This window comes from Trichosurus vulpecula, chromosome 1 (genome assembly GCF_011100635.1).
Source record: "Trichosurus vulpecula isolate mTriVul1 chromosome 1, mTriVul1.pri, whole genome shotgun sequence".
Lineage (NCBI taxonomy): Eukaryota > Metazoa > Chordata > Mammalia > Diprotodontia > Phalangeridae > Trichosurus > Trichosurus vulpecula.
The window spans coordinates 542,846,114-542,862,784 of record NC_050573.1 but is presented as its reverse complement, the minus strand read 5'-3'; the positions used below and the strand labels follow the sequence as shown (position 1 = coordinate 542,862,784).

Here is a 16,671-nt window from a genome sequence, read left to right as displayed (position 1 = left end):
TCTATTCCACTCCTCACAAAGCCTGTTTCAAACCTTCTTTTCTCTCCCTAAGTCTCTCCCACACCTCTTCCCTCCCTAAGCTACAGACTTTGCTTTATATTCTAGTGAGGCCATTAATCATGAATTCTGTCTTCTCCCTGTCTCTTCATCTCCAAACTCTCCCACATCATTTCCGTCCTTTACTCCATGCTCTGATGAAGCAATGGCTTTTTTCCTTACCAAGGACAATGCCTTTGTGCATACCCTTTATCTCAGTGGTTCTTAACCTGGAGTCCATGGAAAAAATTTTAAAATTTTGATAATTATATTTCTCTTTTTTGTGGATTGTGGTAGTGGTGGTAATTGAGGTTAAGTGCCTTGCCCAGAATCACACAACTAGTAAGTGTCTGAGGCTGGATTTGAACTCAGGTCCTCCTGACTCCAAGGCTGGTGTTCTATCCATTGCACCACCTAGCCGCCCCAATAATTATATTTAAATAGGATTAGTTTCCTTTATAATCCTAATAATGCTTTAAAATGCATATATATATATGCATTTAAAAATATTATTCTGAGATCATGTAGCACCAATCATGGAAGCATACCTGAGAACTGCTGCTGTGAATAATTTTATGGGTCTAATCTTATAGTATATGAACTCACTATTTATTCAGAATATATATACATACATATATATATATCATAGCACTCAGTTTGTCATATGACACATAGCATATATCATTGCATTCAGCAGCATTCCCCAAAATACTTGTTTACATAATCAGGGGGGTCCCAGGCTAGGGTCTTTCCTAACATAACACATCCCCAAAGGGTAGCAGAAAATACCACACCATTCACCCCTAGGTCACAGTGAGAACAATCTCCTTAATCAATACCAAGCATCCAAGTAAAGTCCTTCTTCATCTTAACTGGAGGTTGACTTCCAAGTCCCATGGCTCCTCCTCTGTGGGCTGACTGATCCCGACTCTTGCTTGGATTCACACATAAGCAGCTCTCCACTCCTACTCCATGTCTCAGCTCATGGGGACTACTCCACTCCAAGCTCTTTCCGCTCCTGTCCAACAACAGGCTCCAGGGGCTCCTGCCCACAGCCTCTGCCTCTGGGGAAACAAAGCTTAACAGGGCAAGGGACAACAATATGGACACAGACTACCAGCACTGACATCTCAATTCACTTTCAAAGTTCAGAGGCTCTGTGATAATAGCTCAGTTCACTTTAACAGCTCTTAAAAGAGGCTTAAGCTAAGCCTCCTTCCCATGGGCAGGTTTCTGCCCTACAACTCTATTTGCTTTCAAAGTTCAGAGGCTTCTTCAGCAAGTCTCTGCCATCAAATATATCCTCTCCACTCTCAGGTCTCCTCTCCACTCTCAGAGGTCTCTTTTCCACTCTCAGAGATCTCTGCTCTGCTCTCCCATCTCAATTCACTTTTAAAGTCCAGAGGCTCTGTAATAACAGCTCATTTCTTTTCATTTTCTTCTTTTCAACACTGGCTTGCCCCCTCAACGCTGGCTTTCTTAATGTCTGCTTTCTCAACACCTGCTCTCCATATAAACAGTTCTACTCGGCATCTGATTGGCTAGAGTCTACATGCATATGTCTGATCAGAATTGAGGCTGGGAAACTAAGTAACACGAACAGAAAAAGAGCAAAAAATCCTACTTTGCTTGCCATTACAGATGGGGTCACCATATTGTCAAAGGGTCCATGATGACAAAAAATGTTAAGAACCTCTGCTTGACCCTGTCCTCACCAGTCTCCTCTAATATATTGTCCCCCTTAATCAGCTCTCTATCTTTAATATTTCCAAATCTACTGGCTCCTTCCCTGCTGCCCACAAATGTTTCTAATTCCCTCTACTCTTCTATCCCTTCAAACAAAGGTCCTATATTTCACTTCCATTTCTCAGCAAAAGGCCTAGAAAAAGTCTGCATCCACAGCCTCTCCTTCCATTGACTTTTTAGCCCTTTGCAATTCAGCTTCTGACCTCATTACCTAACGAAGACTATTCTTTCCAGTTACCAAAGATGGCTCAGATGTAAGATCTGATGGTTTTTTTTCAGTCTTCATCCCTCTTGACCTCTTTGTATTATTTGACACTGTTGTCTTCCCTCTCCTACATATTTGCTTCTCTCTGGGGGTTTTTGACACTTCTCTCCTGATTCTTTTACTACCTGTCTAGCCACTTCTTTTCGGTCTTTTTGTTGGTTTATCATAGATTCAGAGGTTCCTAAAGTGGGCAATACCATCCCCTGGGGGGTGCTAGACCCATCCAGGAAGTAGTCTCAGGTACAAGTGGGGGGCACTGAGTAAAATTAAGGGGTGGAAGCATAAAGAAAGAAGAGAAGAAAATTTTGAAAAATCATTTGTACATGTTTTATCTGCTGTGGAACAGAATCAAAATCATAGTGATTACATTATTTTCCAAATAAACACAAAAAAATGCAAGTTGTAACCAATCAGTGGTCAGGTCTGCCAACAGGTCTTAACAAGCAAGTGTTGGCAGGCGAGCGTGTCACATATTGCCAGGAAGTCCAGCAGGCATTGGCAGGAATATGTGCATGTAATGGCTTGTTTGCAATATAGTACTATACAGTTACATGATACAATATTGTGTCATTAAAATTTAAATACAGGAAAATAACCCCACAAATTTACAGTAAATTATTAAGAAATAGTTTATACTTTTTGAAATGATACAAATTAAAAAAAAACATTAAAGGGTTAAAGAAAGTAGATCTCCAAGGAGACACTGAGTATTTTTTTTTAAAGAGGAGGTGATAGGCCAAATAAGTTTGGGAACCTCTGATCTATATCATTAATCAATAAGCATTAGGTGCCTACTGCATGCCAGACCACTCTGTGAGGCACTGGGGACACAAAAACAAAATTAAATACCCCTTACCCACAAATGGGGAAACAATCTGGACATTCCTCCAATCTGCTGAAAATCTATACTTTGTTTTTCCTCATGCAAAGTTACATCAGGGTTCTTAGAATATGCTATTTTGTGGTACAAACCAAATGTCTGGGCTTTTCATAATATCATATTCTAATCTTTTCTTTCATTTCTCCTAATCACTGAGTTGTGTTGCTCAAGTCAGGCTGTTTTTCCTTGATTTTATGATGGGTTTCCTCTTCCAAGATCCTTTGTATACATTGAAACTTTGTAATTTCATGACTAGATTTCCTGGAGAGTTAAACTGAGGATTCCTTTCTAACAGAAACCTGTGAATTCTATTGGTCTTGCTTTGTTCTCAGTACTTTTTCAGTACTTCTGAGCAACATTTTTAATGCGATTTCTTAAAATATACTGTGCTGGCTTTGTTTTATTATGTTCATATGGGAAACCAATGGTTCCCAATTTGTTTTGCTGAATTCGGTTTTCAAGAGTTTTGGTTTGTTGAGATTAAAGTGTTCTTTCAATTTTGCTGTGTTCTGATTTTGTCCTGAAATTCCTTACCCTTCTCTGCATTTTTAATTTCCAAATCTGCCAATCTATCTTGAGTGACCACTGCTGAAGTAAGATTTCCCACCATTTGTTTTAAATATTCAATTACTTTGTATTTCTTTTTGGATTCTTCATTCCAGTGGAAGGCAAGCTCCTTACCAGCACGGACTAGCTTGTTTTTGTCTTTTTAACCCCAAGGCCAAGGACAGTGTCTGGCACATAATAGGTACTAGACAAATGTTTTTTTGATTGAATAAATGCTCTAACTTCTATTTCTGTTTGTTATTCTGATCCTTTTATGGAGCTGCTAAGCCACATTGGAGTTTCTTGCAGTTAACCTAATATAATTAGATTGTTTTTACTGAAATATTATCCTTCCCTATGGGGTGTTTCATCTCCTGTTCTTTTATCCCATAATATTTATTCATTGTTTCGAATCTTCTTTTTTTGTTATTTACTAATCTTTTTCATTCTTTCTGCTGGGTTTTTCTGTGAAGTTTTCCTGGTAGTGAATTCTTTCCTTTTTCTTTTTTGTTATATTGCTGGGTTTTTCTTCATTTGACATATTTCATACTGTTTTGAGGTAATGAAGAAGAAATAGGTTTAGATGTGGCACCTTAGTTAGCCACTTTGCCAGAAGCAAAAAAAAAAATCCTAGTTTCTCTAATTGTTTGTAAAATATCTCTTTAATAATTCATTCTCAAAATTTTCTTTTTTTTTCTTTTTTTTTTCATTCTCAAAATTTTCGAGGAATCAGTGTCAAAATCTGTGGTCAATATTTTGTAGAAGTTATCTCCTACCATTTTTGAAAAGCAAAGCATTTCTTCATCTTCAGTCCTGTGGCAGTTGTTTAAGATAATTTTTTTTTAAAACTGACAACAGCTCGATAATCATGTCTGTGAGATATTTCAGTACCCTCAGATGTAAATCGTCCAGGCCTGTTGACTTGAATTTCTTAATGAAAGATACTGTTCTCGCCATTCTGAAGATCATTCTTATTAGAGGAAACAGAAGAAAAAAGAGGAAGTGAAAAGGTTTGGTATCTTGGCTAATGGCAGGAAGGATCCTTTGAGCAAGGAAGAATTTGTTGAAATTCTGTGAGTGATTGCCTTAGTCATGTCAGCAAGTATTCATTAATAATCTATTAATTTCTGGGCACTATGCTATGAAAAAAGCAAAAAAAAGTTATTATGTTCATGAAGCTCACAGTCTAATGGAGGAGGCAATATATCAACAACTATGTACAAAGAATATGTGTACAGAATAAACTGGCAATAATCAACAGAAGGAAGGCCCTAGCATTAAGGGAAAATGGGGAAAGCTTCTTACAGAAAGTGGGACTGGAAGAAATTCAGAAAACTAGGAGAAGGACATGGGGAGCAAGAGAATTCTAGGCATGGGGGCAGCCTGTTAAAAAGCATGGAGTCAGGAGATGGACGATCATGTGCAAGTGACAGAAAGGCAGCCAGTGTCACTGGACCACAACATGAGATTATGAGGTTCTGTCACAGTGGTAGCAGTGCCAGAGAAGAAAAGGGGGTGGTGTATATGAGATGTTGCAAAGGTAGAATCCACAGGTCTTAAGGTTGTGGGGGTATTTAGATAACTTCTAGAATGAGAGCCTAGATAACTGGGAGGATGGTAGTACCTTCCATAGTAAAAAGGAAGTTAGAAAGAGGGACAGATGGAGGGTGTCATGTAGATAATGAGTCCGATTTTGGGCATGATGAGTTTAAAATGTCTGGGGACATTAAGTTCAAGAAGTTCATTAGGCAGTTGAAAATGAGAATCCAGAGGACAAAAGAAAGGTTAGGACAAGGTAAATAGATCTAAGAATAATCTGCACAGAGGTGACCATTGAATCCATGGCAGCTGATAAGATCACCAAGTAAAATGGTATAGAGGGAGAAGAGAAGAGAAGACCCAGGACAGGAGAATGAAGTACCATTCAGCCCAGCCAGCCTGCAGATGCCCATTGAAGAGCAAACCTGGGCTTGTCTAGCAGAGATGCTGGGAAGCCAGTGGCAGAGCAAACTTCCTGGCCTAGATAGTAACAGCAAAGCTTGGTGAAAAGCTAGAAGAGCACTGAGCAACCTGCCTGGCCCAGTCCTGCAATAGTGAGGCCTGGTGAAGAGCCAGCACAGCCACTGAATGATGGGCTTGACCTGATTGCCCTGTCCAGCTGATATACCACACTCTAGCAGGATCAAGCTCAGTCAGTGGAACCACTTGTCTAGTGTAGACACTGTGACCTGAAAACAGCCAGCCCCTTGGAGGTTTAGCCCAGCTGAACAACAAGGGATTTACTATGAATTTTACCCAGACCTCTAGGGGATAGAAAGAACATGGAGGCCCTGCAGTCCCAGAGTTGTGAGTTGCCTTGGCTACGTGTTTTTTCTTACACAGGAGCCTCACTACCATTTTACTTTAAATTCATGTCTATTCTAACCCTCTCCTGGACTTCCATTGTGTTTGTGGGGGAACTTGCCCCTGGTGTTTGGAGAAATACTATGTAACTGTTGTCCTTGCTATGCCAATAGCTAAATGCCTTTGCTAAAGGACTGAGTACTGACTGATTAAGGGGAAAGCGCACTAGTAGGAGCTCATGAGCTAGTGTTTAAGATGATAGCAATCCACAGGATTATCTCTTGAACCTGGTGAATAGTGACAAGGACCCCCTGGAAATCCAACCCTCTAGTGGCCATGTGAGTTAAGCAACTGAGCCCTATCAAATACACATGTACAGATACATGCAAACATGCATGCATATATGATATACATATCTATTTATTGAGATTTACATTGGTTACTGTGTTCCATATTTTGAGTATTTGTAGCTAGACATCTCCCCCTTTCCTTCCTCTTTGAGATTATTTGTATTTGTGTTATTAGGGTTTGATTCTCGAAAGTACCACATAGTTGTTATCCCATATATAATTTTAGGACATGGGATACTATGCTTTTTTTGAATGCTTTGGAATCTGCTCTCCCCAAATTTAGGACATGTGTTCATGCAATCCAGAATGAAGAGTTATTAACAAGAATTGGGAAGAATTGAACATAATTCCTTCATCTTACGTTCCGGTTCAGAAAAATCAAATCTATTGTTCGGAATTATCAAATTGTCTATTTCTTTCTCTTTTCTTACTGTTATTTTCCAAATTACTGATATATTTTATTTCGATGTACTAGGTATTTTTCAACAAATGCCCAGATAAAGCCTTTACAAAGCAGATTCCCCCTAAAACACAGTTAGATTTTTGGTTATTAAATGAAAGGGTGTATTCTTTAAATTTGGCAGTATGTCATTATGTTTGGCCAGAATTTAATTGCCTTTCCATTTGGACTTTATTTATATTGCTTCAGTCACTTTATATTGCTCTTTTGGCTTTGTTTTTTGTACTATATCATTTCACTCATCTTCCTACATTTCTCTTAATTATTAATATTTTATGATGCAGTAATATTCCATTATAATCATACTCCATAATTTATTCAGCCTTTCCCTAATGGGTAGAGTACATACTTTGTTTCCAGCTACTTTATCATAGATAATGCAGCCCTGAAATTTTTATGTATATGGATGTTTTCTTGCTGCCTGACACCGTATTTTTAACTGGCTCTTAACTTCCCCAAACTCCCTTTCTCTTCTGAAATCCCTGCCTGTAGCCAGAAATGTTGATGAAAATGCCATCTGTTAAATATTGGTGTATATATGTATATGTATAATATGTAAATAACATTTTTCACAAAAACCAAAAGGTTGAGAAGGACTTGATGGGAGACAGAATTAAAACCTTCCTAGTCACCTTGAATCATATCATTAAATCAATCAACTACTTTGACATGCCTGTCATTGCATGCACAATCTATACAATTTCATTTATTTTGATTTTTATGACTAACATTATACCTTATAATATCCTGCCTATTATACCATGATTAATAATTATAAGAAGATTGCCATCCTGGCCAAAATCCAATAGCAGTTATAAAATATCTGGATTTGGTTCTAGGCTTTAGTAGTTATTAGTTCTTTGGGTTTTATTTTTATGTTGACTAAGTCATTTAACCTCTTTGCTCTATCATTGTTCAGTCATTTCAGTCTGACCCTCAGTGACAAATTGGCAAAGACACTGGAGTGGTTTGCCGTTTCCTTCTCCGGCTCATTTTACAGATGAGCAAAATGAGGCAAACAGAGTGAAGTCACTTGCCCAGGATCACACAATTAGTAAGGGTCTGAGGCTAAATTTGAATTCAGGAGGATGAATCTTCCTGACTCCAGGCCTGGCACTTTATCTGCTTTGCCACCTAGCTGCTCCTTTGATCATTAAGACTCAGATTTCTTATCTCCAGAGTAGCTGTACTAAGTATTCTACAAGACCAATGTGAAGAAGTTGTTATACCTTGTATACCTAAGTATTCTGTGAAATTGTCAAAAGTTGCTATCTCTGAGGAAAGCATGTCTTCAATGGGAAGGGGAAGACCTCAGTAGGAAATTTCAGACAAGCAAGTTTCTTCTCTATGAGTATTTGGGCATGTATTGGTTCCCTTTGGTATCTGTTTTGTCAGAATTCCTGCCCTGGCTCCTCCTTGACCCGGCCAAATAGGAGAAGTGGTACATGTACACCTATACCTCAGGGAACACCCACTCACACATGGACACAGCCCCTAAGGATGTCTCCAGCCAGGCATAGAAAACACACTGGGAGAAAGGAGCTTCAGACTCCCAACATCATTAGGACTGTCACAGCCTACTTTTGTCAGGGCTCACTCTCTCACAGATACACTCTTCTTCATCCTGTCACTGCAGAATGACACAGACCAGTTTAGAAAATGCTAGCAGCTTATCATCCACCAACACTTTCCTTATATGGACAATGGCAGGACTGAGCGGAGTAGCACCCGAGCCTTACTTGCTTCTTTTCCTCATAGGATACCATGCCTTTTTTTTTCCTGACTGCCAGATTTCAGAAAGTCTCTTTTTTCAAAATTTATTTTTATTTTGAACTTGAAAAACAATAAAGTTGATATTTCCCTGTGTATAGTAGAACAGAAAGAGAAGCTTGTACATAAAACTTCAGCTATCTATTATGCACTGCTTGTTTTTCTTATAAAGCATATAATAAGTTCAACCTGTAGCTTTCAAAGATGTCTTGCTTCTCTGTACTTTCTGGCAGTTCTCTTTTTTAGGAAATCTTTTGGAGAACACCTTCTTTCTGACAGAATAGCTGCTTGACACAGTTTGTTCTTCTCCTTGGCCTTCCCTCCCCTCTCTTTCACCCTCTCTCTCTTCCTTTTTCTCCCTTGCCCTCTTCCTCTCCTTCTTCCTCTTCCTCTCCCTCCCTCTCTCCCTCTTCCTCGTCCTCTCTGTGTGAGGTGAGACCACCCACCAGCAATTAATTAAGAGTCAAATTTAGAAACAGAAAACTTCTTTATTAGAATCACGAGAGAAAGGGCGGTCTCCAAACCAATAGACAATTGGTAGGGAGAGGCAGGGACCCAGAGGGCAGAACTTAGCTTTATACCCTAACACAAACAACCCCCACCCCACCACCACTGACCTTTAACTCTCATTGATGGAGTCCAGGCTCACAATCTCGTGAGAAATCCAACCCAGGTTCAAGGAACAAGGAGATGCTAATTGAGCCAAAAACAATTCTTAAGAACACTTTTATCCGTATTTGGCAAGGACACAGTTCAGGTGATTTTAGTAACTTGAAACTTAGGCCTAGCTGTCAATCAGAAGCCCTGAGCCATGCCAAAAGGTCCCCACCCCCATTCATCCCACTCAACTCACAGAAAAGCTGAGATCCAGATTCCATGAGAGGGCTTCACTATCCCACTCACTCTCCCTCTCCTTTTCCCTCTCTCTCTCCCTCCCCCTCTTCCTCTTCCTCTCCATCTCCCTCTTCCTTTCTTTCCCTCTCCCTGTTCCTTTCTCTCCCTCTCCCTCTCTCTTCTTTTCCCTCTCCCTCTCTCTTCCTTTCTTTTCCCTTTTCTCCTCTCACTCCCCATTTTCTCATTTGGAGCTCGGAGACTGTATGACCTCATGCCAAGTAAGCAAGCCCAACACAGGGCCCAGTGAAAAGTTTCCAATCTGTGATGTCATTCCAGTATCTTCAGGAACATTTGCGTGTTTGTTTGTTTTTAAATTGTGGTTAAGAAATTTATCCCCTGCAAGAGGAGCTAGGTGGTACAGTGGATAGAGTGGTAGTCTTAGAGTCAGGAAGACCTGAGTTCATATTCTGCCTCAGATACTTCCTAGCTGTGGGACCCTGGGCAACTTAAGGCCCCCAGTCTCAGTTTTCTCACGTGTAAAGTAAGGGGGTCAGACTCTATGCTCTAAGGTCCCTATTTATTCTAAATCTCTGATCCTATTATTACCTGTATAAATTCTGTACAAATTAACTTGCACATAATAGGCACTTAGTGTTTGCTTAACGAAAAAAATTTAATTAATTTAATTAATCAAATTAAATTAATTTAAATAAATATTTTAAAAATTTAAATAAACTTTAAAATTGAAGTTAAATAACATTTATAGAAGTAGTTATATATTTATCTCTTCTGCATCATGGGAGTGAGGGGCTGTCATTCTCACAATCTGGAAAATCCACATAAAAATTATTCTAAGCCTCCTTCATTATCAGGGAAGAAGTCTGAATTCTTTCTTTTTCTTTTATAGGCTGTTTGCAGTATCTTACTGTAAAATTTGGATCAATACTTTACAAAATGATACATATAGTTCGTGCATTCCTGAGTTTCTAAACTTTTTTGGTATCATCTGCTAACCTTTGCATGTAGTTTGGGGCATCTGCAAAACTCCCCCCAAATTCCCATTTAATTTCTTATGCTGACCCACAATGCAGCGAAACTACTATGAGTAAAGTCAAGGTGTGGTCACTATATTACACATACACACATACATTGTGCAGTTTTAGTGAACTTTAAATTTTTTCATAAATCCATAGGTTTGTTGATATTTATTAAGAACCTCTTTCCTTTCTCTAGCTCAGTGGTCTGGCTTCATGGATTAAAATTAAGTACACTGCAGCATCTTATAGAGCACCCTGCCCCTCATCTCAGTTGCTAGAGCCTTCTCTAAGGTTACTGTGCATTTATTCTTTTTTTATTATTATTTTTATCTCCATTGTTCAGCATTGTAGCTGACATAATGAAAGATTTAACAAATGCTTATTGATTAAATGAAAACTTCATGGTTACACCAGTTACAGAAGTAATCCAGGATAATTTTAGAAAGCTAATAGAAGATTCATTTCTTTTTTTTTTCCCTTTTTTTAAATTTAAATTTATTTATTTAACATATTTGGTTTTCAGCATTGATTTTCACAACAGTTTGAATTACAAATTTTCTCCCCATTTCTACCCTCCCCCCCACTCCAAGATGGCATATATTCTGGTTGCCCTGTTCCCCAGTCAGCCCTTCCCTCTATCACCCCCCTCCCCTCTCATCCCCTTTTCCCTTCCTTTCTTGTAGGGCAAGATAAATTTCTAGGCCCCATTGCCTGTGTATCTTATTTTTTAGTTGCATGCAAAAACTTTTTTTTTTTGTTTTTGAACATCTGTTTTTAAAACTTTGAGTTCCAAATTCTCTCCCCTCTTCCCTTCCCACCCACCCTCCCTAAGAAGTCGAGCAATTCAACCTAGGCCACACGTGTATCATTATGTATAACCCTTCCACAATACTCATGTTGTGAAAGACTAACTACATTTTGCTCCTTCCCAACCCATCCCGCTTTATTGAATTTTCTCCCTTGACCCTGTCCCCTTTCCAAAGTGTTTGTTTTGATTACCTCCACCCCCATCTGCCCTCCCCTCCATCATCCCCCCCCCTTTTATTTTTTTTTTCTCTTCCTCCCTCTTCTTTCCTGTGGGGTAAGATACCCAACTAAGTATGTATGGTATTCCCTCCTCAGGCCAAATCTGATGAGAGCAAGGTTCACTCATTCCCCCCTCACCTGCCCTCTCCCCTCCTCCCACAGAACTGCTTCCTCTTGCCACCTTTATGCTAGATAATCCGCCCCATTCTATCTCTCCCTATCTCCCTCTCTCAGTATGTTGCTCTCTCATCCCTTAATTTCATTTTATTTCTTTTAGATATCTTCCCTTCATCTTCTACTCACCCTGTGTCTGCTCTCTCTCTTTTACATATATATATATGTATATATATATATATATAAAAACACACACACATATATATATACATACATACATACACATACATACATATACACATAGATATATACATACATACATACATATTCACCTATATATATATATACATAAACATACATATATATATGCATATTCCCTTCAGCAACCCTAATACTGAGGTCTCATGAATCATACACATCATCTTTCCATGTGGGAATGTAAACAAAACAGTTCAACTTTAGTAAGTCCCTTGCAATTTCTGTTTCTTGATTACCTTTTCATGCTTCTCTTGATTCTTGTGTTTGAAAGTCAAATTTTCTATTCAGTTCTGGTCTTTTCACTGAGAAAGCTTGAAAGTCCTCTATTTTATTGAAAATCCATATTTTACCTTGGAGCATGATACTCAGTTTTGCTGGGTAGGTGATTCTAAGGTTTTAATCCTAGCTCCATTGACCTCCGGAATATCGCATTCCAAGCCCTTCGATCTCTTGGTGTAGAAGCTGCCAGATCTTGGGTTATTCTGATTGGGTTTCCACAATACTCAAATTGTTTCTTTCTGGCTGCTTGTAGTATTTTCTCCTTGATCTGGGAGCTCTGGAATTTGGCGACAATATTCCTAGGAGATTTCTTTTTGGGATCTATTTGAGGAGGTGATCGATGGATTCTTTCAATTTCTATTTTGCCCTGTGGCTCTAGAATATCAGGGCAGTTCTCTCCTTGATAATTTCTTGAAATATGGTATCTAGGCTCTTTTTTTGATCATGGCTTTCAGGTAGTCCAATAATTTTTAAATTATCTCTCCTGGATGTATTTTCCAGGTCAGTGGTTTTTCCAAGGAGATATTTCACATTGTCTTCCATTTTTTCATTCCTTTGGTTCTGTTTTATAATATCCTGATTTCTCATAAAGTCACTAGCTTCCACTTGCTCCAATCTAATTTTTAAAGTAGTATTTTCTTCAGTGGTCTTTTGGACCTCCTTTTCCATTTGGCTAATTCTGCCTTTCAAGGCATTCTTCTCCTCATTGGCTTTTTGGAGCTCTTTTGCCATTTGAGTTAGTCTGTTTTTTAAGGTGTTGTTTTCTTCAGTGTATTTTTCAGTATTTTTTTGGGTCTCCTTTAGCAAGTCATTGACCTGTTTTTCATGGTTTTCTTGCATCCTTCTCATTTCTCTTCCCAATTTTTCCTCTACTTCTCTAACTTGCTTTTCCAAATCCTTTTTGAGCTCTTCTATGGCCTGGGGCCAGCTCATGTTTTTCTTGGAGGCTTTTGTTGTAGGCTCTATGACTTTGTTGTCTTCTTCTGTCTGTATGTTTTGGTCTTCTTTGTCACCAAAGAAAGAATCCAAAGTCTGAGACTGAATCTGGGTGTGCTTTTGCTGCCTGGCCATATTCCCAACCAAGTAACCTGACCTTTGAGTTTTTCAGCGGGGTATGACTGCTTGTAGACTAACAAGTTCTATATTCCACATTTGGGGGGGAGGTGCCAGCTCTGCCACACCAGCACTGCTCCTTCCCCAAGAACCCCCAGCCCAGGCTGGGCTTAGATCTTCAACAGGCTGTGCACTCCTGCTCTGATCTTCCACTTAATTCCTCCCACCAGGTGGGCCTGGGGCCAAGAAGCAGCAGTAGCTGTAGTTGCCCCACCTCCGCTGCCCCCTGGAGCTGGAAGCCAAACCGCGAACTCCTTTCACTCCGGCAGCTTTTCCCACTAACCTTCTCCGCAATCTTTGGTGTTTGTGGGTCAAGGGGTCTGGTAACTGCCGCAGCTCACATATTCAGGGCGCTAGGGGCCCCATCCGCCCGACTCCAAGTTTGGTTGTTCCAGGCCACTCAGGCTGGGCTCTGCTCCACTCCGTTCCCAGCTCCCAACTCCGTGTGGAATAGACCTCACCCAGAGACCATCCAGGCTGTCCTGGGCTGGAGCCCTGCTTCCCTCTGCTGTTCTGTGGGTTCTGCCGTTCTAGAATTGGTTCAGAGCCATTTTTTATAGGTTTTTGGAGGGACTCGGTAGGGAGCTCACTCTAGTCCCTCCTTACCAGCCGCCATCTTGGCTCCGCCCCCTACTGTGCATTTATTCTGTGTGTATGTTGTACCTATCTATTGATTTATCTATAGTCTCCCTCGTTAGAATGTGAGCTCCTTGAGGGTAGGAACTGTTTTTGTCTTTCTTTATACCCCTAGTGCATATAAAATGCCTGGGACATAGTAAACACTTAATAAAAACTCATGGACTGACTGACAGGTCAAAGATCCTGAGAAAGGACCATTAAGAAGGAGAGCTGCATGCTCAGATCAGTTGCCAGAGAAGTAGAGCAACCAGCGTAAAGTCAGGAAGACCCATCTTCATGATTTCAAATCTGGGGTGACCCTGGGGAGGTCACTTCACCCTGTTGACCTCAGTCTGCTCATCTGTGAAATGAACTGGAGAAGGAAATGGCAAATCACTCCAGCATCTCTGCCAAGAAAACCCCAATGCGGTCATGAAGAATCAGACACAACTGAAACGACTCAACAACAATCTCCCTATTTCAGCCATTGATATTACTGACTTTTACTACATTTCTAATTTGTTGGGCGCTTCCTTTGACTTGGGACGGTCACACGTCAAACTTAGATCATTGTGAATTGTTTTCTCAAGAATGTACAACCCAGAGCTCAATCTTGTTTTTTTCTAATGCAGTTCAGAATGCTTTAATGGATATAAAAATATTATGTCAATACTATATAAAATATTGTATATAAAATATATAATTTCTATAACTATAAATAAATTTATAGTTTAGCATTGTAAAAATTTGTTACCTATACTATACAAGGACATCTAATGAATTCTTAATTTGCAATAATTTAGAAAGGGGTTGGTATGAAGTTTACCTTGGCCTTATCTATGAAGGAAGGATTTGCTAAGAGCTCAAAAGTGGAAGCTAGATGGTATTGGAGTAGTATGTTTAATCTAGTTTGGAGATCAGACTTTTTTCAGGTTCCCACAAGTTGGTAGAAATCTTTAAAAGTAGTACAGTAGAAAGAGTGTAGAACTTGGTGTTGAAAAAATGGTTTTTAAATCCCAGTTATATTTCTTACCACCTGTGAGATGTTGGATAAGTTAGTTAACCTCTCTGGGCCTGTAAAGTGAGGTTAGGTCCCTTTCCAGTTCTAAATCTATCCTACGAGTATCCAGGAGGACAGCTAGGTGATGCAATGGATAGAGCACTCGATACGGAGTCAGGAAGACCCCAAGTTCAAATGTGACCTCCAGCACTTCCTAGCTGTGTGACCCTGGGCAAGTCACTTAACCTTGTTTGCCTCAATTTCTTGTCTGTAAAATGAGCTGGAGAAGGAAATGGCAAACCACTCCAGTATCTTTGCCAGGAAAAACCCCCCAAATCAGGCCATGGAGAGTCAGACGCGACTGAACAGCAACACCATAAGTACTCACTTATAAACAATTGAGAGTTGTAAACTTATCTAATCATTATAGCAAATTCCCTAAGAAATTCTCTAAGACAACACTATTAGTTCTAGTGACAGCATAAGTAATAAAACCATGTCAACCTTGGCTGTAGTGAGGTATTATTGATTGGCTTACTTGGAAAAATATGTAGAGATGCTACAGTTCTAAAAGGATAACATTGTAGCCAAAGGAGCCATCATCTCTTATTTATCTTTTTAAAGCTTGTATCTACCTGACCTATGAAATATAAGCTCCTCGAGGGTAAGAGCTGTTTGCTTTTTGTCTTTATAGTCTAAGGTACCTTGCATGTGATTAATAAATGCTCGTTGAATTGAATCATTGCCTTTTTATCATAGGTCATAATTCAGCGCAGACCACAAGAAAGGTTACAAAATGTCATACAGACGAGAGCTAGAAAAATACCGGGATCTGGATGAAGATAAAATCCTGGGAGCGCTAACAGAAGATGAGCTTAGGACGCTAGAAAATGAATTGGAAGAACTAGACCCTGATGTGAGTAATCTATTAATAAATTAGTTTTGTGGTGTGTGTGTGTGTGTGTGTGTTGTTTTTTTTTTTTAAAACAGAACTCTCAGATCTAAGCAACTAAAACATTGGCTGTTTGGGAATGAAAAGAGGAATACATCTGTATTTTCTAGCAGCTAATGCTTTGCTTCCATCTATGAAAATTTCAGTTTTCTGTAAATTTCAAAGATTTTGCCTGTCGTTTTTCTTTTTCACAATTTAATCAGTTTGTTAGCAGCAAAGGTACACAAAAATCCTATTTTCCCTGTTTAGGTTTGTGTTTACTTTAAGATTTTGGAGATTCTGCGAACTTTTAATTATAAACCATTAGGGTGACTGGCTTTGTAGATATAACTAGGTGGGGTGAAGGAGGCTTTGTGCTAGGCTACTAAAGTTTCAGAGGGCAGCTAGATGGTATAGTAGATAAATGCCAGATCTAGTGTCATGAAGACTCATCTTCCTGAGTTCAAATCTAGCCTCAGATACTTCCTAGCTGTGTGACCCTGGGCAAATCACTTAACCCTGTTGACCTCAGTTTCCTCATCTGTAAAATGATCTGGAGACGGAAATGGCAAACCACTCCAGGGTCTTTGCCAAAAAAAAAACCCAAATGGGGTCATGAAGAGTCAGATAGGAATAAAAACAATGGAAGAATGATGCTAAAGTTTAAAATAAGCAAAGATATTATATAAAGTATTTGAAAGGTTGTGCACTTTAAAAATTATACCTGTACATGTTGACAGGACATACACTCCCTCAATAACTTAGAAACAGTCTCTTGTTAGAAATATTAATTCACCAAAACAGGAACTAATATATTTTTCATTACTAATAACATCCATTTGTAAGACAACTGCAACTAATTCTCTTTCCTGTTGAAGTGAATTTGTCTTAATTTCTTCCTACGTGATTTTAAGGTTGCTGCTCTGCTGCTCTCTCCATGAATGTTGTTTGCCCTGGACATTAAAATTTCAAGTTAGAGGATCTGAGAGGATCAAGTGATTTTTTTCTGGAAGGGAACTTAGAGATCATCTAGTTTTAACCCCTTTGTGGCCCTAGAGAGGCCAA

The 16,671-nt window shown here is 39.3% G+C and overlaps 1 protein-coding gene across 1 annotated transcript in view; it reads left to right on the top strand.

Moving 5' to 3' along the window:
- The window catches only part of TMOD1 (tropomodulin 1), a 143,115-nt gene that overhangs the window by 44,652 nt on the left and 81,792 nt on the right, over positions 1–16,671 (top strand). Inside the window, exon 2 of the mRNA XM_036741499.1 lies at positions 15,435–15,591. Within this exon, the coding sequence (XP_036597394.1) occupies positions 15,472–15,591 (120 nt within the window). The 5' untranslated portion in view covers positions 15,435–15,471. The remainder of the gene's footprint in view (positions 1–15,434; positions 15,592–16,671) is intronic.